The sequence below is a fragment of the Salvia miltiorrhiza genome, chromosome 2, assembly GCF_028751815.1.
Source record: "Salvia miltiorrhiza cultivar Shanhuang (shh) chromosome 2, IMPLAD_Smil_shh, whole genome shotgun sequence".
NCBI lineage: Eukaryota > Viridiplantae > Streptophyta > Magnoliopsida > Lamiales > Lamiaceae > Salvia > Salvia miltiorrhiza.
This window is the reverse complement of record NC_080388.1, coordinates 47,805,314-47,825,931: the sequence shown is the minus strand read 5'-3', so window position 1 is coordinate 47,825,931 and position 20,618 is coordinate 47,805,314. Positions and strand designations below refer to the sequence as shown.

The window sequence follows — 20,618 nt, the reverse complement described above, 5'->3', positions numbered from 1 at the left end:
ACGACCTCAATCATAGGCGTCTAAAATAACACATAGAGTGTAGAGACCCACACGGACAATTTAATTTGTAGGGGCCTTCTCTTATTACAAAGAAACTACTTTGATGTGGAAATGAAATTACAGAGAAATAAAGAAAACCAAGGAAGAAAAAAGAAAAAAAGTCACCAAAAAACTTTCTTTGAGAACTAATCCACATTTCATACAATCGGTCAATGCCATCTATTAATTGACATATGATTATTAGCCACACACTTAACTTTCTGCCTTTTCTCTTTACATGAGAGAGAGAGAGAGAGATTCATATTTTCGTGAATCTTTTATTCCATAAATATTTTTAATATATGCAAATACATACTAAGTAGTGAAGATCTATAGTAGATTCGTTGATCAACTATTCCAGAAAAAGCAAGGGGAAATAAGTATATCCTTATTCGTGTCAAGTCGTATCATGTGTACATGTACAATTTTATAAAAATATGTCTGATGTTTGTTAATAAAATAAGATACAAATTTGCAACGTGATAAAGAGAATACAAAACAAATACACTCGCACACATAGCATTTTTAAATTATAAAATAAAAATTATTTTCAACTTTTAAATGATGAAGATGTATGGTAACATATTTGTATAAATTTTGAGAAAGTTGACAATTCATCATTTTTTTCACGATGAATTCGTATTTTCAGCATATTATATCTAGTCAAAATATACTTTTGGCGGACAGAGGGAGTACTTTATTCAAATGCATGTACTTCTATTATTTTACTGGAGACTTGTTTTCAAGGGCACTTGCAATATTTCAACGCAACGGACATTACTTGTCGTTTTCAGCATATGCAAACACAATAATTTACAGAAAAGTGTAAAAAAAAAAGAGAGAGAGAGAGAGAGAAGACCTCTCAGGATAATATTTAAGGTTTCGAACATTGATTTCTAGATTCATCAATATACCATACGAGCGGTACAAGGATATACTTTTTTGTTTTTCATAAAAATTTATAGGGTTTGGTTATAATAACATATGAAATAACAGATCATATTTGAACTTCCATATCTAAATCCTCCCTTCCCAAAACAGTAGCGAGCAAATTTTGAACTTGAGAAATGAAAAAGTGGAAATAAGTCACATTATTTTTGTCCATAAATGTCGACACTAATTACCCATTGAAATTAAATAATTACAAAAAAAATATTAAAAAAAAACATCACACCAAAACACATACACAAAGCTAGAATTATGAAATTCAAAGATTTAATTAATGGTTCTAAAACGTCAAAGACGGGTGATAACATTGTTATGTCTTCTTAGTTAGACTTTAAATTATTAATATTATAATGTTGTTAGTATGCAACATGTAATTATGATGCAACAAAAAACGCGTAAAATCATTCTCCCTCTCTATGTTCAATACCCCAAACATCCACACGTCAAATGTTGGTGTTTACAATTTCATCTCAACTAGGGGTGAGCATTCGGTTATTCGGTCACCGAATAACAAAAATCAAATTAAAATCGAATTATATAATTAATAATCAAATCCGAACCGAACATGTCTAAAACCGAACGAAACCGAACCGAAATATTTCGGTTCGATTTCGGTTAAAACCAAATAACCAAAATAAATACACAATATATTTTCTAAATTTTAAATAACTAGTTAACATTCAATATTCAAGATTCAAAATCCACAAAAAAATAATAATCCAAACATAAATTGAGAGTCGGAGAAAAAGTGGAGAAAGGAAATGAAAAGTTTCTTTATTTTTTTAAAGATGACCGAGATTAAGAGTGCAAATAAAGAGTAATTACTAACTACTTTATTGAATAATTATAAATAATCATTTTAATTTTTAAATACTATATACATATTATAAAAATTATTAAATTAATTATTATTTCGGTTCGGTTTTCGGTTAACCAAATATTTTTTGATAAAAACCATAACCGAACCGAAAAACCGAAAATTTTAAAATTCAAAACCTAAACCGAACCGAAAACCAAATTAACCGAACCGAATTAGTATTTCGGTTAGGTTCGGTTCGGCTTTTCGGATTTAACCGGATTTTGCTCACTCCTAATCTCAACATTATGTATTATACGCATCCTTACATCACCGCGGACCTACGCCTATTTCATCTTCACACACACACACAAAGTGTTTCTCTTCACAGTCAGTCACTCACATATACACACACTGGGTGTTGTTCTCCACATTCTTATAAAGTTGAGAAAGTCTTAACAAGCCTAAGTCTATAAAAGCTCCAACCTTCTATCAAAGAAAACACACTTCTTACATATATATGCATAACAAACACACACAATACGCAGAGAACATCGTTCAAGAGCTAGCCAGCATGGGTTCCAACAACGACGAGAGCAGCAACAGCAACAACTATGCACCGCAACAGGGAACAAACGCAAGTGTTATTCCTAAACAAAGGGAGCATGTCTCAACGATGATGGGCAAGACAATGGCTCGAGCTTTTGGGAAAGCTGGGAAATCTCTTGCTAAAGTTGCAGGGGATCACAAGAACAAAGCAAAAGTTAATACTAGTAATAATTAGTTGGAGTATATGATGCTATCTTCATGTGTTGATGGAGTCTGTTTCCACTAGTTTCCATATGTGTTTTCAAATACTAATTGAAGTGCTTTTACACAATATCTAGCAGATTACTGTTAAATGGGCTGCTCCTGTTTGTACTGTCTATGTTAGAAAGGTATATTATAATTCCCAGAATTTGTTGTACTACAATTTTAGACATATGTTATATTTCCTCACAGTAGATTCAGACATTAAATACACTTACATGTTCGCCTACAAATGTAATAACATATGAAATTCAAAATATTTGGACTTTTTTGCCAGTAGGTCAATTATTTTCTAGACCAAACAGGGGACAATATTGAACGAGACCAAAAGTTGCTATTAACATAAAAGACTCGTTGACATTACAAAATCTCATGACAAAAATGGAACATGGGGATAGGGATAGAAATAAAAGAAAAGCTCAGTTTTCTACACTTTGCCAACTAAGATTGATGCAGTTTTCTTATACATACATGTCAGGCAGCAAAATTTCAATGATCAATTTAGTCATTAATTTCACCATCCTCTTCGTCATCACTGATATCGCTGTAGATTATAGGCTCTTCACCATCTTCTACAGTGTCAACTTCCATGGAGGAATCTTCAGATGCATCATCATCGCTTTCATCTTCATCTTCATCTTCATATATAACAGGTGCAATTATATCATTCTCCTCCACTCCGTCATCAACAGACTGCACCAAGAATTTGGTATTGAGCGTATAGTTCTCATATGTTAAAATAGAAATATATAAAACATTCAGCAGCGTCCACTCACATCTGCATAAAGCAAGTCCAAGCAACATGACAGTTGAAGAGCAGGGTTGAAGGTTGAGACTCTTGATTCTATTATCTGCATATATATGTGAAAGATTATTCTTAAATTATTCAATGGAATTATTCCCGAATCCATGCAAATGTACCCTAAGAATCTCATTTCCAGGACGTTCTCCTATCCAAACATGAGAAATCCTCTTACCTGAAACAACGAGTTTAGAACGGCCAAGGAAGATTCTTGGGACATTATACTGCTAGAATGCTGAAGAAGTAAACTTTTGAGCCATGGAAGAGCACAGGCCAAAACAGCACCCCTGTAAATTATATGCAAGAAATAAGAGTTTTGAAGATTTCTTTGTTTAATTAATTGTTAATTTATCCCCCCCCCCCCCCCAATAAAAAAAACTCAAAAACCACCAAGGTTCATTCTACACAATTGATGAAGAAATTCCTATTCCTGTGAGGAATAAAAATTACTGATGTAATCTTCGGAGGACAATCACAACTAGGTAAGTACGTCTATCTCTAGTATCCCTAGAATTTGAAACAAAATACACCCAGCCAAAAACCAATAATCGGAATGGTGACGAAACAGGCTTCCAGAATCTGCCAAAAATATAAATATTTGACATGTGGCAGTATAAGTTGTATTAACATCAGCCAGGATCAAGTCTTTCAACAACAGAATAAATTATTATCCAGTTATGAAACAAATATATAGTTTAAATGAAAAACAGAAGATATTAGACAAAGAAACTTTTTGGAAGACATAGATTTATTAATAGTTTGATCCTCAAATTTTGATACTAAGAATATACACTCATTCCCAAGTTTTTAATCACAGCTAGATATTAATTTTGACGCACTCTTACCTTAACTGGATTATTGGCACAAGCGACTTTAAGAACTTTAGAACATCAGAAGGATTCAACAGTGATAGTGAGTTTGCAATTACCTGCATACAACTCATGTTATACTATATCACGCAAAAATGAAGCTCTAACCATCTATTTTCATACAGAATGTGAAAATAGAACAACCAATAAAGAGAAGGGAGTGCAACCTTCTCATCTTGTCTGTATAAGCAATCTATGAGAAGGGCTCGGTCATCAGCATGCAGTGCTTGCTTAACTAAGATATTAACCGAGTCTGCACTAGGTGGCTTTGCCAGAAGAGAAGAGTCTGCATTTTCAGGGTTAGGGGCATTGTCATTTCCTTCCAAGTTGAGGCTTGCAAGTTTTTCACCCATGGTTGGTTCACTCAAGTCATCCACAACATCAAATCCATCTTTATCTCCAATACCTTAGACCCACAAGGAAATTAGATGATCCTTCAAAGTTCTAGAAAGGTATACTCCTATCTATCTTTAAAAGTAGAATCCCCTCTATTAGTATCCCCAACTAGTAAAAGCATTTGAGCCAAGATAGATAAGAGGGGGCAACTTCCAATAACTTCATAACAAACAACCATCCTGAAGTAACTCGTAAATGAAAATCAGTATCAACCTGTCAAATGTTCAGACTGATACTTCAAAAAAACTGAAATGAGAATAATTTTTGGGAAAATTCTTGCGAAACTAGCATAAGATTGTTCCCCTACCCTGACCACTCTCAGTAACAAGGGAAAATCATGATGGAGCAGCTCAGTTTCACATGCAAACTGCAGACCTCTCAATATGGCAACTCAGCAATAAGAACTACTCTACACCACAAATACATTCATGCACGGACCATATTACTGTGATTCTTTAGAAAGTGCTAGCTTGAAAAATAGAACACAAGTTCTGATAAAACACTACAACGTGTGTAAAGGGAGTTCAACTTAACGTTGCTATTTCAGACAAATTTTTGTAGGTGTTTTATACAGTACAATCAGAAATTTGAGATTTTATTGGCAATATCTAGTGATAAATGTTAGAGTGCGAAAAATATATCAATACTCAGCAAAGACAGTTCTTCCAAGCATATCCAAATCACAAAGACCAAAACTTTCTACAAAGCTAGCACAGTAAACATATAGTACTACATTACTTCCAACTGAAAAGCAAAGTCTGGAATTTGGCATCATTAAAGCAATTTTAACTTACTCTTCTGAAACAAGACCTCACTGGCTACTTTCCCATGATTTCTCTCGATTTTTCCCTTCTTTCCCATGATTTCTGCATTTAATGAAAGCAAAAGGTTTAGGAGAAGACAGCGAAAAACTCCCATCATAACTGGAAGAAACGTAGAGAAAAGGTCGGACCAGTGCAACAAAACTAGAAAGGCAAGCGAGAAAAAATGTTTGATAGTCTCTATGGGATAAGGCATGATAGATAAATCAAGAACCCGTTGTACACAAGGCATGATACATAGTGTGGGTGTTCTGTTTGGTAATTATGTTATAGATCTAGGTAATTAGTTTTGGGTATTTGATAGACACAATTACAAATAGGATAAAAATAAGAAAATTACCAATTTATCCTCATACATATTTTCAAAAGACGAGTGTGTCCTTTGTGAATTTGCAATTCATTTCACTATTTTTTTTTTTACCTAAAATCTGATCAATATCTTTGCGGGGATATTTCATTTTCATAATTGTTGTGTATTTATCACTTTCTCTACAATTTATATGAATATGGTACGATTTTTAGCCGTAAATATTGTTTGTCACTGACTACGATTTTTCTCTCTTTTTTTCTTTTTGCTTTTTTAAATATTTTATTATTGTAGTCTATTCATGGCTACCACTATGATTTTATAATTCAAACCTTAGTTAAATTTTATTTTTAAAATTTGTAATATTTAATTATTTAAAACCTATAATTCAATGAAAATGAAAGTAAAATATATTGATTCAATTACATTCAAAAAAAAAAAATCCTTCAAAAATCATGCGCCAAAGTTTAAAAAAAATCCTGCATAATAGTAATAATTTAAAAAATCATCTTTCTTTATATGAAGAAATGTTAGAAGTATAACTAAAATTTAAATAACAGAGAAAAAATACTTAAAAATTCATAAGGGATTTGTCAAAGTTAAAATATAAATATTGATAAAATCACAGGGAATTTATCAAAGTTAAATACGTTCAAGTTCATGTATTAACCCAATTATCTTGAAAATGAAAATCGAAAAACATATATACATGCATGTAGGAGAAAACAAAGCCCCACAAATTTCAATAGAATAGAGAAGTAAAGGAAACAAATTCAGTTGGTGGAGGAAGAAAAGGAAAAAAGATAAAAGGAGTTAAGGAGCATTTGGGATTAGCTATGGCGGGTTGTGAAGATTTCGCCCTAAGCAGGGGAAGTAGTGAAATGAGCTGGTGACAAAAATTTTGAACTAGTGAGGGGGCAAAATTGTAAACCAAAGAATTAAACGTAACCGCGGTTCCATAACACTGACTTTTATTCGGTTCCGTTTATGGGATATCAATTGGGTGTTGAATGCTCATAAACCGAACCGATCACCTAAACTCGAAATTCGCCAAAATATAATAATCGAATCACAACCCAAGCGGATATTATACGTTTCGAGCTTCTTTTCTTTTTCAGAACAAAAACAGATTATATATCCTTGTATTTCAATTTTTAGCTCACTCTATTTGAAGCTAATGTGCGTGCGTGTTTGAAATTGGGTAAGAAAATAAGTTGAACATCTTACGGGCTAGGCGTGAGTTGAGATAATGAGACTTCTGTTCTCACTCTTCTCTAGGGTTTTAGAATGTTTTGATTTTAATCTTTAGGCTTTTAGTTAGACTCGAATGAATTTGCCCTTTCTACAAAAGCTCAACTGGAATGAATTGAATATACTCCTATATTACAAAAAATTCCACAAATACAACTGGAAATTCCTATTATATGCATACATATGATTTATATTACAACTGGAATGAAATGAATGAATTGAATATACTCCTATACAACTCGAATGAATTTGCCCTTTCCACAAATAAAAATGACGAATTATTTTATCGCACGTAAAATAAAAAAAGATATATAGATTAAATTTTACTCCTTTCATTCCACGAATCTTGACACATTTTCCTTTTTGGACTGTCTCACGAATCTTGACACGTTTCTATTTTGGGTAATAATTATTATTTTATCTCTCATACTTTATTATCTTCTCCCTCCGACTTTATTACTTTTATTATCTTCTCTCTCCTACTTTATCATTTTTATACTTTATTAATTACACACTTAAAACACTAATCTACAACTCCTTAATTCTCGTGCCGAAATCAAACGTGTCAAGATTCGTGGAACGGAGGGAGTATCATTTATGAAAATAAATTATTTATAATTAAACAATTCAAAATAAAATATAAGATATTTTAATGGAACGGAGGGAATAATTATATTTACAACATGACAAACATCATGAAAAAAGATTATACTATTACAGGGTAAAAGAAGAGAAAAAAATATCATTCTGAAGCCGAGAGAAATGGTATGAATCACTAACACGTGGACGACAAAGATTCACTTGCAACTTGGAAGTCTACTTTGATCCGCGGTAATCCTTGTGTTGCATTTGTGGTCAATTAGCAAGTAAACTTGGCTAGAGGATTTCAAGGAAATCATTCCTTATCAAATCTAAAATACCAAACTATCTATTATATAATAGGATTAAGCCTTAACCTATGTGGCATATCTAAAATCTCACCATTTCAAAATTTACCATATATAATCTTCATTATTTATTAATTAATTAACTATTACATTCTATATAAAGATTCATTAATCATAATAAATATAATTAACAATATATATATATATATAATAATATTAACATTACATATAATCTAACTTAATAAATTTTATTATTTATTTTTTCAAGATAAAAATTAGATTTACATGTCTGATAAGAAAAAAAATTATAATCTATATACGATAAATTATTTTAATTGAATGTTAGTGATTAGATGTATATTTGTTATTAATTTTATATTTCTCAATAACGTACATATTATATGTATATGTTGCAATATATTATATTGTATGAATATATATATATATATATATAATATTTATATTCTAATTTTCAATAAAAATTAATTTTAAATTAAGTTTGAATTGAGACATGCACGTATATGTAAATTATAAACGGGTCCGGTCATTGATTTACATGTTTGCATAATAAGGCACAAATTCTATAAACTAATTACTTTAAAACAAAATCTTATTTTATGTCTATCAAAATAATTAAAATTTTATTTTTATTTTTTATAAAATAAATCCATACATTTTATTTATATAGGGAAGAAAAATATATTTTTCATTTCTGCAAACTTTATTTGTTTCTGTTCGTCCATTACTACAATAATAATAATAATAATAATAATAATAATAATAATAATAATAATAATAATAATAATAATAATAATAATAATAATATCTATTTTATAATACGATTAGGCCTTAGCCTACGTGGCAAGCCTCAAATTCTTTCTTTTCAATCTCAATCTCCAACGTGGCATTTGAGAATCCAATATATATATTTTCATTCTCACTTTTAAAACAAAAGTCACGCCTCCCTCTTCCTCACCCCATCGCCGCCGTCCCTGAATCCGGTCGGCGTCGTCTCCCCCTTCACTGTCTCTGTCTTCTCTCAATCATTTTCTCTCTCTAAAGTCGATTGCACACTCAAATCGAGCCCTAATTCCCCCCTTAAACTGTCCGCCTTTCTCTCCCTCTAAATTCAGGCGTCGCCGCCGTCCTAAGGGCGGCGTTGCTCCGCCTCATCTCTGACTCCCTTTTCCATTCCTTAATTAGTTCAATTCTGTTTCCACTTCTTAAACCCATGAGAATTCTCCATTCGAAGCAATTAATACAAGAGCCCTAAGATTTCTTTTTCCTATAACCCGTTGTCGTTCCTTCTACTAGACTCCGGCGAAATAGTCGCCGCTGAGCTTGCGGTTCGTCCGCCGCCGAGTCACCGCTGAGCCCTGGAGTTCCTCCACCGTGCCGTCGACCCCCACCCCACCGACGACTTCTCTATTTTGATACCTCCATTTTCTGATCTGTCGTGATTCTTCCTACACACCTATGGTAAGTATTAAATTAGTTTCCTAATTTAATAACGTGTTTCACTATTTTAAATATAGAATGATTATTATTTTAGAAAGAGCAAATTTTGGGAAGAATTTTGCCATCTGCTATCAAGCGTGTTGTGATTGTTGCATGGAAGCAATATGATTTATCAACTCTGATGAGGGGTGAAATATGCAAGGTCCTAAGATCAGGACACGTGGCTTTGCTTGGAATACCAAAGTGGAATACCAAAGATGAACAGCAGGGAGCAAAGAAGCTGTGAGAAATAAACAGAGGGAAAAGTCTAGAGCAGAGCTAACCAGAGCAGAGTTGGCAGAGCAAAGCTTCCAGAGCAGAGCTTCTTGAGCAGAGCTTCCAGAGCAGAAGGCCAGAGCCAAGTTGCCAGAGCAGAGCTGCCAAAGCAGAGATGCCAGAGCCAGAGCTAGCCAGAGCAAAGATGCCAGAGCCAGAGCTAACCAGAGCAGAGCTGCCAGAGCAGAGTTGCCAGAGCAGAGCTTCCAGAGCAGAGTTGCCAGAGCAGAGCTTCCAGAGCAGAGTTGCCAGAGCAGAGCTTCCAGAGCAGAGCTGCCAGAGCCAGAGCTAACCAAAGCAGAGCTTCCAGAGCAGAGGGCCAAAGCAGAGCTGACAGAGCTAAGTCATTAAAGTCAGAGCTAGAGCCAAGTCGCCAGATCCAAAGTCAGAGCCAAATCGCCAGATCCAGAGTCAGAGCTAAGCTATTGGAGCCAGAGCGCAGAGCCACACGCCAGAGACAATTCGCCAGAAGGCGGAGCTACTTAGCAGAGCGGAGCCAAAGAGTAGAAGTCTGCCCCAAGGAAGGAAATCCAGAGCTACTAGACAGAGCGGGATGATGAGGACATAATCCAGCTCTGTAATTAGGGGACAACGACTTGACAAGTTATAATCTAATAATCTAATAATAGCTTTAATTAGTTTAATGGCGAGCATGCAGAATAGATGACCAAACGAATTTACTACTTTACCCCGACTGTAATGCCTATAAATACCTACGATGATGAAATAAAGCACACGCTCTCTCTTTTACTGCTTTAAGAACTCTTCTCTTTCCTTTCTCTCTAGAGTTTGAACTAATAAAATTACATATATAAATAAAATATCTAAATTGTTAGAGTTATGTTTGTTAGATAGTTGACAATTGGAGACATGGTTGAATATAATTTCATATTTGATGATGCTCTCTCAAACTCTAGATGAGATGATGCTCAAAACTCCAGACGAGACGATGCTCTTTCAAGTTTTAGACGAGATGATTCTCTTTCAAGTTTCAGACAAGATGATGCTCAGAAGTTAGAGGTGATCTATCAAGTTTGCGACAAGATGATGCCCACAACTTGGTTGGTCTTAAAACTCCAAATGATATGATGTTTGATAAATCAGTTATGGTCTTTTAAATATAAGGCGAGATTATTTTCATAATTAGTTATGCTTTTAGAAGTTCGGAATTATATGATACTCACAATTCAATTATGATTTTTCAAACACCATATAAAATTATGGTCAAAAGGCAAAATAAAAAAAATTGAACAAAATTAATAAATCTTGTAACAACAAATGCAACAAATCAATCCTCCATCATACCTATGTCAAATTTATATGTATTTCTACTTTTTTTTTTTTCTTACGCATCAACTTTTTATAAAATTTCATATGAAAACTAATGGGTATTTTTATGATCTCAACAAAATTAATAATTTAATTACTAAAAGTTGTTGAGATTAATATAATTTAAAATGTATTACTAATATAATTTAATTAATTATATAAATAATTTACATAAAAAATTATTTTATATAATTATCATAAGAATAACATAAAATATATAAATTGCAAGAAAATATGTACCCGTCGAATTTCGACGGGTAATACACTAGTTGATGTGAAAATAGCCTTAAATCATGTAAAACCCCATAAATCTGAGGTACTCCAAACCTATGTCCTAGCAATACAAAACACCATCAATATGAACAAGACTTGCATGTTTACAAGTCATTATACGCCTTCAATTCATCGTATCGAACACCAGATTCCAGAAGATGGCGAATGCTAAATATATCAGTAAATGAGGGTGCATCTAAAATGTTATAACTCAATCAATACCTAAGTATGGAGCCAGTAAAGGAAGTCGAGATACAAAGGTCCGCTTCGAAGCACTTGGCCAGAGACTTCATCTTGGAAGAAAACGGTGCTTCGATATCTTGTCACTCCCGGATGCACAAGACATGCATACAAATTAGCTGCTTGCTTGTGTCCAAATGCAGGATGCAATCTACAATTGCAGAAGCTTTTATTGCGTCTCCCAATCCTTCATCTTTTTACTCCCTTTAGGTTTTGCTATAGGTGCATTCATTCCAGCCATTTTTTGATTGTACTTGGCTCGAAGAGGATCATTGTAGGTCCACCTGCATAATCACCAAAACACCATTAGTCGAGCTCTGATACATGTTATACCTGCTATTCAGCCTCTAATGTTCTGAAAAGTGAATTTAAAGCACCATCAAAAGATCATCTTATACCTCATAACATAATCCACACAAGAGTTCAAATTAACAAATACATCATGCTTGATCAAAATGCTATAATGCAGATGCAATAACAATATAACAAAAACATGATTTCTTTCATGAATGTTTAGCTTTTGTTAACAAAAAAGCAATATAATGCAGAATTGCAGATACAATAACAATACACCAAAAACATAGCTTTGGTTCCAAAATTCAGAGGTCAATAAAGATCCTCAAACAAATATTAAATGCACCAGCGATTAATAGTTGACTACTGTCAGTATAACTACACTTGCACCCTAGTCAGCCTAATGACCAAAAGCGACCATAACTCCCCTAGAACAAAGTGACGATAATTTAAAATAAACTTATAAATTGAAGATTCAATGAAGCAATATTTTAAAATGATTTCAAGGCTGGTAGATAGTTCAATGCAAAAACAGAAACGTACAGGAAGAAACTGGAAGGGGGATAAAAAAATATTAGTGATTTTGTGTCACTAGCAGACAGGAAGTGTAGTATCGTGTAGCATTAACAGGAACAATACAACCCAACACATTAAAAGTCCAAAAATACCAATCTCAATCATTGTAAAAACTCATTAATCCTTTAAAAACAAAATAACAAAGAACATGTTCCTAAAGATTTACACTGTAAAGGCCCTACAAACTAGGTGATCTCGACTCTCACTTAAGAAAGAGGGAAACACAGCATTTATAGTCCAGTATGTACAAATAGAAGTTGCAGGTCTTGCTCAACTTTTCTGAACAAGATGCGGATATCATAGAACAAATAATTGATGACAGGCTAACATTAATAATGGTACTACAATGGCCCTTCGTGATAGCACAAGCATTACAAACCAAGAGTTTTTGAAGTTGCATTATAAAAGATATAAAATACAACAAAGTCTATCTCTATAACCAATAATACATATACAAATTATGATTTAGCTTTTTGTGAAGTAACTAGTAACATGAGTTCTAGAAGTAGATTCATAAAGTAGATATCAGATACAACTCAAAGCTGGCTTACCAAAAAGGCCCATAATACTAAACATTATACACATAACACAAAAATTAATGGTTGTTACTGCCAACTTCATGAAGTACCAGGAAGCTTCATCTATTTATAATGAAATGTATAAAGCAATTAACCCATTAGTGGGTCTTTATACTCATGTTTCAAGGTGTCAGCCAAGACCATAATCTTCCTAATTTTAGTTCTTTGAACTATCATTGAGCCATCACAGCTTACAAAAGTTGCAAAGCATATAGTGCATGAACCAAATTTTACCCTCAACTAGTGTCAATTTAACAAGTTCAATCAAGTAAAATTTATGCCCTATGATCAACATGAACTTGGGGCACTAATATAAAGAAACAGTTCCAGCAGTTCATTTAGCACCAAGAAGTTTCATATTAGTCACCCATCGGTTATATCACCAACATTAGTTTAGGCAGCAATTATATGGTGCACAAACACATTTGAGAGATTTCAAACCCAACAAGATCTCAAGCATAGAACAAGTACTTACGGAGTATTCCAGTCAGTCGTATCCTCATTAACAAGATGGGTCCATTTCGTCCTCCCACTTCGGCCAAAGTGCTTAACCTGCATGACTTTCGGCAATATAGTCTTGTCCATCTTATCTTCTCCAGTGGGATCAGAGAAATCGCGAGTGTAAATGGGATGAGCCCCAGCTGTTCCCGCATGATCATCAGCATTTGTCTGAAAGAAAGCTCCCTTGTGGTAGTATTTCTGCATGAATCTCCACTTTTGCTTGGATTGTGCCGAAGGTTTTGGATTCTTCCTCTCCCACTCTCTCCTCTCTTCCTCCGTCATGTTTCTCACCCTCTCAATCTCCTCTTTCTCCTTCAACATAGCATCCCTGTCGTCTCTATCCCTCTTAATTCTAGCAATCTCCCTAGCTTTCCAAGCCTCATACTCCTCTGCCTCATTCACATCATCGTCGGTATCCACATCAGCAATATTGGCATCCAACTCTATATTCTTCTGAATCTCAAGATCCTCCTTAATCTTCTCAACCACAATCTCCTTTGTTTCCCTCTTCCTTTCCTCAATCCTCCTCTTTGCTTCCTCCTCAAGTGCGCGCTCCTCTTCTTCCAGCCTCTCACGCTCTGCAATCGTATCCCTCTCTGATTTTGGAACAAAAACTGGCTTCACCATGGCAATGCCAGTCGTCTCTTCCTCCGAATCAGTCTCATACTCAGACTCCTCCTCCTCTTCCTCCTCGCCTTCCTCCTCCTCCTCCTCCTCCGGCAGCAGCGCCGCCTCTTCTTGCTGCCTTTGCAGCAGCTTCTCCCTAATCTTCCTCCTCCTTTCCTCCAATGCCTCATCGTCCTCCTCCTCAACATCCATCCCTTCCAGCCTCCTGCTCTCCTCCTCCACCGTCGAAACAATCTCTGCTTGCCTGATCCTCCTATGATCTTCCCTAACCTCATCGCGATTATCAATCCTACTCTGGGCCAAACGGCGCAACCTAGGATCATCCTTCCGCGTAACGTGGGAACCCTCATTGATGGGGAAAGCTTTCTCGAGGGCGGCCGCCCGCGTCATCCGGATATCGTCGCCTTCATCGTAGTCGTCCGCCCACTCCGGAGCTTTTCCCGGCCAATACCTTTTAACTTTCGTCTGCCCGATTTTACCCCTAAGCTTATCCCTAACCGCAATCACTGTATCGCTAACCCCCGCCGTCACCGACATGGCTACGGATTTTACAGAAGCTCCTTGCTCAACACACCAATAGCAGAAAAAATTAGGAGAAGATAGCGAAAAGCTCCCCTCAAAACTGGAAAAAACCTAGAGAAAAAGTCGAACCAGAGGAAAAAAACTAAATTTCTTCAAAGTTGCAGAATTGAAGAAAATAAAGAGACATGGGCAAGTCTGTCCAAGGACGGACACGGCGGAGAATCGGTGAACTCTTTTAAATCCCTAGTTTGTGTGTGAAACCAGTAACAATAAATCTCTAGAAACAATAGTGCCGAATGGCCCTATTCAGAATACAAAATCAAAATTTAGCCCTAAATTTAAAAACATCAAAATTTAGCCATTAATTAGGTGGGATGCCTAATTTGCCCTTTCCACCATCGCACTGCAGCTCTTCGATTTGGCCCAATCGCTCTGGCGCTCCTCGATTTGTTCCGGTGTGGTTTCGCAGACGCAGACGGAGGGCTCTCACATAGAGCGGCCGTGGCTGCTAGCGCGGTGGAGAAAACGAGTTGCGCCGCGGAGGCCGAGGAAGCGGGAGTGATTGCTGGGGCTCTGGTCGCCAAGCAAAGGCGTAGTGTCGACGGTGGCTGCCGCAGTGGGCGATGATGGGTTGTCGTTGTTCGACGACATCGTTTCGATTGGGGGAATTTCGAGTTTATGATTTTTTCTAATTTTTTTGGGCGTGTCTAGGATGATTTTTTGGATCTGATCTGATCTGATGAGGCGGCGGCGGTGGATCTGATCTGATCGTTGCGCCGCCTCCTCCATCGGCAGATCTGATCTCCGCCTCCTTCGATTTCAGCCATCGACAGATTTGTTCTGATCTGATCTGTGCTGCACGTATGGCACTTATGGCACTATTAGTGCCATAAGTGCCATAAGTGCACACTTCCCCCCAGGGTTTAGATATTCCATTTAGATTTAGATTATCCATTTGGGGTTTAGATTTCTATTTAGGGTTTAAATGATGTTATTTCTGTATTTGTGCTGCACGTATGTGACAAACATGGTTTTCGTACCTCAATTCCACATGATTTGTTGTCATTTCCCTTCATATTTTGCTTGCCAATGCGTGTTTGTACCATAATGTTGAGTTGTATGAAGATTTGATTACTTGGTGTAGTTTTGGAGTGATTTCAGGGAAAATCAAGGATTAATTGGAGGATTTTGAAGATATGAGATCGAAGTACGTCTCGATAGGAATTCGTGAGCGCAAATGGCGACCAAATCCGAGTCCGGACGAGGTAGAACGGAGCCGAACAAGCGGACTGCGCATAAAGCCTAGGAACCCGCGGCCACGGGCCCGACCGCGGGCCTCTGCTTCAGAGCAGTCCAGAACGTTTTTTACAGTCACCCGCGGTCCGAGCCGCGGCCGCGGCCCATGACCGCGGTCTTCCCTGCTTCCAGCCGCGTTTTCAACCGCAGTTCATGCCGTGACTGCGGGGAAGAGGCGGGGATCCGCCTTTTGGTGGGCTCAGACGTGATTTTTAGCCCAAAACTCCATTTTTCCCCTCTTTTCTCATATCAAACATCACACACACCCACTCCATCTTCCCCAACTCTCCAATTCCAAACCCTAGCCTCCATTCTCTACCATTTTTTCTCTCTTCCACACACAAAAATCAAAGAAAGAAGGGGAAGGCTTGGAAAGGAGCTCATCAAGATTACATGATTGAAGATCAAGATTATAGGATTTGTCTATGAATCTCTATCTCTCTATATCTTTATTTATGTTTTCTTATGACTTGGGATTTATTTTTATTATGAATATGCTTGGCTAAAATCCCTTATCTTAGGGATTAGATTAGATGGATTTGTAATGGATTGATTTCTTTGTTTAATATATATCTTGATTGTGCTTATTGTTATCTTTTCAAGTCCTAGATTTATCTCTTGTATGATTGATTGGCCACCTTTTATGCATTTCTAATTTTTGATTTGAATCGGGAGAGGATAATTACAATAGATTAGAAGTTTGATACATATCATCTCAGTAAACCGGGAGGTTGAGAGGTGGGTGAGGGCTTATTGATCTTTTGAGCTATTGGGAGTTATAGGTTAGAAATTGACCGGGGACGGCAATTATGACCCGTAATCTACTGTTTTAGTCGTCCGGGAGGGGGCTAAAACTAGTGGGGAGATTGCCCTAGATAAGTAGGCCATATCAAGATTTATATTGATTTAGATTGAAGTTCATTACGATCCATCGAAATCTAGTCCCTAGGATAACTTTCCTTCGAGTCATTCCCCAATTTATTAATTAAGTTTATTATTGTTATTTAGTTTACTTGCTTTAATTTAACTTTGATTTAAGCTTCAATATCTCTTCATCTTTGGTTGTCTAAATAGATTGAAAACAACTTATTAATAGTATTTAGAAGTTTGAATTCACCAATCCTTGTGGAATACGACCTTGCTTCCCTTATATTGCAACTACACCGTATACTTGCGGCGTGGTGAAAATAATAGCGAACAGTATGGCACTTATGACACTATTAGTGCCATAAGTGCCCAAATGACCATTTTACTTAGTTTTATTTTGAATTTCCGTTGGCACTTTTGGCACTATTAGTGTCATAAGTGCCAACAGAAATCCAAAATAAAACCAAAGTAAAATCTTGGCACTTATGGCACTAATAGTGCCATAAGTGCCTAACCCGACCCGGCACGCGACCCGCGTGCCTGATCCTACCCGGTCCGCCTCATTAAGGGTAAAAACGTCCAAATCAATAAAAATGGCCAAATTTTGTGTTTTTTCAATGTGTGGCCATAAATTGTATTTTATGCTTCATTTTGGCTACTTCAAAATTTTACTCATAAATCTATGCAGCCACATTGTGGCCACCCACATACTAATATAATAAGGATAATCTTGATTTATTTAATTTATTTTTTTAAATAAAAATAGGATTTAGTTATTTTATTATATTCTCTATATTGTACTTATTTTTTTAAATTTTTTTTGCATTTTTATTTTTAATTTATTTTTTAATAAAAATAAAAAAGTTACCAAAAAATTGCAAAAAAATTACTATAATGTAGAGAATATGATAAAATGACTAAATCTTATTTTTATTTTAAAAAATAAGTTAAATAAATTAAATTATTTTCTACTTAAGTAAATTGTGGCCAATCAAAATGTGGCTGTTTAGCATTACTCAACCAGTAAACCTGGGAATAAGTATAGCATTTTTGATTGCCTTATTTTAAATTTTGCCTACCATCTCGGACTTCCTATAATTATACTAATATTTATATATTTATTTACTTATATTAATTATTTTTAATTTTGCTATTATTTCCAAATGCTTACTTTTTTTTTACATAACAAATGTTCACTTATTTAATTGACGAAAAGGAATAGTTGAATTTAACATAAATATCATATCATCAATTCTTCAATAAACATCATCATTATATAATACGTTATATTTGGATTGCATCATTATATAATACGCTATATTTGTTGTTGGAGTCATAATAAGGTGCTCTAAGAAAACTACTTGCTCTGTTTTCTTTTCTTTAACACCTTTAAACTACTTGCTTTGCATTATATTTGAGTTGCATCATTCTAATGATCTTGTCAGTAAATTACAACTATATAATAATTTAAGTAGGGCTGAGAATCGGGTCGGGTTCGGGTACTCTACCCGAAAAAATCGGGTACCCGAACCCGAAAATCCCCTAAACCCTATACCCGACCCCGACCCCGACCCCGAAAACGAAATCGGGTACCCGAGTCGGGTATTCGGGTACCCTAATACCCGATAGTTTTTACGCCATTTCCCTAAAGTCCGAACCAATTCAAAGCAGCAGCAGGGGCGCCGCTGGGTTGGGGGCCAATTCAATCGAAATTCATACAGATCAAGAAAATCATACAAATCAATTCCAATTCAATGAGACAATGACCAAATTCAAAGCAGCAAATTCAACATTAACATAGAAAATTTGTATTTAAAAAAAAAAAAAAAAAAAGAAGAAGAAGAAAAGGCGTAGACAAGCTCGGCGGCGGAACAAGCGGCTGGGGGGGCTGGGCGAGGTCGCGGCTGGCGGGGGCAGCAAGCTGCTGCGTGCTGCTGCGGGGCTCCACTGGCGGCACGGCTGCTGCGGGGCAACAAGCTCGGCGGCGGAACAAAGGGGCGACTGGGCGAGGTCGCGGCTGGGGGGGCTGGGAGCGATGACGGGCGGCGAGGGGCGCCGCGGGTGGGCGGCGGCGACAGGAAAGGGGGGGGTTTACTTAGGGTTGGGATTGGGGATTGGGTTTACTTTGAAATGGCAAATGGGAACGGCAGTGGGCACTGCTAAGTTTAATATAAATTTAATTATATAATTTAAAATATATTAATTAAAAAATCGGGTAATTCGGGTATACCCGATATCCGATTTTTTCACACCCTAAATATCCGACCCCGACCCCGATCCTATTTTCGGGTATAGGGTACCCGATACCCGATTTTTTCGGGTCGGGTAATCGGGTACCCGATCCCGAACTTCCCACCCCTAAATTTAAGTATCATTCTAGCATTGCTATTTTTATTAATGCCTTTTCATGCAAATATGATACATATTCATTTGACATTATTGTCTATCTATATCTGGTGGTATGGCTGGTGGCTGAACAGGGGACTGTGTTGGTGGAGAAGGGGATGGTTGTTTTGAGTAGCTTGACAACGATTGAGATAGGGCAAGAGGCGATCATTGAGAAAGACGGGATCATGGCGTTGATGGAGGCGATTGAGGATGGTAGCAATGAAGGGAAGGAGTTCACAGTATGAATTGCTTACTTTGTTTGATTTTTATTTATTTTTCTTTTCAGGCTAAAAGGCTTCTTGGGCACTTACGAAAACAAGAAGCTTTTTCTTATACTAGTTCATAAATGGAGAAGAGGTATTATAGATGATTTATCTTTGTACTATGTTTTTGCAATGGCTTATTATTGGCTGTTAAGGACTTGCAAAAAGAGAGTGGTTGAGTAATTTGAGGATTTTAAGATTGATTTATTTTGTTGGTCTCTTTCTCCACTATTAGTTATTAAATTTACAATTTCTTGGATCTCTATATTTGTGTCTAATAAATCATGAAATATTCTTTTTTTCCCCATCATTAATTATTAAATTTACGATTTAATTTCTTGGATCTCTATATTTGTGTCTAATAAATCATGGAATATTCTTTTTTCGATAAATTAAAAAGAAAAAAAGTAAACGTGATATATGTAGCAAAAAATTAATGTAGAGCAGTACATAATAGAACATTTTTTTTACTTAAATAACTTGACTTCAAAAAACTTATTTTTTAGCCAGGAGTACTAATTTATATTTAAAATTTATATAAATATGATTAAATTAGATAATGAATGATTAATTAGTGAAAAGTCTTTATAGTGTATAAATATAGTAGTATTAAATAATTTTTGCACCTTTTTTTATAAATTATAATATCAAATGATTCCCGTCAAATTTCAACGGATTACACACTAATTTACAAATAATTCTAATATTTCGACAACCCACAAATGCAAAAGAACAGCAGCAGCGATTTTCCTACTATACACTTACATAATTAGTAGTAGTATTATTTTTTTTGTTTTCAAACATAGAAATCGTAAAAATTACTACATGGTAAGCTTTGCTTCAGAATCTCAAGAAATAGAGAAATACTCCAATATTATATATCTGAGGAGAAGCGAAAATAGTGATGGCAGAATCGGTTGAGAGAATTAGATGATTGATTTCTAGGTCAAGAAGATTTCTCAATTAGCCCTAGATATGCTTTGGGCTTTTCCCTAATTTTAATATACTTGGGTTTATGGGCTTCTTCTATTGATTATGGGTGATTCCTTTCTTCCTCATTTTACTCACTCTAGCTCTTATATAATACTCCCTCCGTCCTAAACGAAATGTCCTGTTTTCCTTTTTGGATTGTCCCAAATGAAATGTCCTGTTTTCTTTTTTGGCA

General features: G+C 35.6%; 3 protein-coding genes across 5 annotated transcripts; all 3 read right to left on the bottom strand.

The window, feature by feature from the left end:
• Positions 1-2,907: 2,907 nt before the first annotated feature.
• Positions 2,908-20,479, bottom strand: LOC131011803 (uncharacterized). Of its 2 annotated transcripts, none has more exons than XM_057939649.1 (7): positions 20,279-20,479; positions 5,455-5,526; positions 4,432-4,670; positions 4,241-4,323; positions 3,571-3,682; positions 3,370-3,444; positions 2,908-3,286 (listed from the first exon to the last, which is right to left on the bottom strand). In XM_057939649.1, exons 2-7 carry the CDS (start codon positions 5,519-5,521, stop codon positions 3,095-3,097), a joined length of 768 nt encoding a protein of 255 aa, XP_057795632.1. In that variant the 5' UTR covers positions 5,522-5,526; positions 20,279-20,479; the 3' UTR covers positions 2,908-3,094. The 2 variants fall into 2 exon arrangements, with proteins under 2 accessions (XP_057795632.1, XP_057795631.1); XM_057939648.1 differs by lacking the exon at positions 20,279-20,479 and adding an exon at positions 5,613-6,054.
• On the bottom strand, positions 8,461-11,424 carry LOC131011804 (uncharacterized). Of its 2 annotated transcripts, XM_057939651.1 has the most exons (3): positions 11,331-11,424; positions 9,708-10,038; positions 8,461-9,400 (listed from the first exon to the last, which is right to left on the bottom strand). In XM_057939651.1, the coding sequence occupies exons 1-3, from the start codon at positions 11,333-11,335 to the stop codon at positions 9,290-9,292; spliced, it is 447 nt and encodes a 148-aa protein (XP_057795634.1). In that variant the 5' UTR covers positions 11,336-11,424; the 3' UTR covers positions 8,461-9,289. The 2 variants fall into 2 exon arrangements, with proteins under 2 accessions (XP_057795634.1, XP_057795633.1); XM_057939650.1 differs by lacking the exon at positions 8,461-9,400 and having other exon boundaries at positions 9,457-10,038.
• LOC131011802 (uncharacterized) lies at positions 11,388-14,910 on the bottom strand. The gene is made up of 2 exons (XM_057939647.1): positions 13,465-14,910; positions 11,388-11,825 (listed from the first exon to the last, which is right to left on the bottom strand). The coding sequence occupies exons 1-2, from the start codon at positions 14,652-14,654 to the stop codon at positions 11,711-11,713; spliced, it is 1,305 nt and encodes a 434-aa protein (XP_057795630.1). The 5' UTR covers positions 14,655-14,910; the 3' UTR covers positions 11,388-11,710.
• Positions 20,480-20,618: the final 139 nt, after the last annotated feature.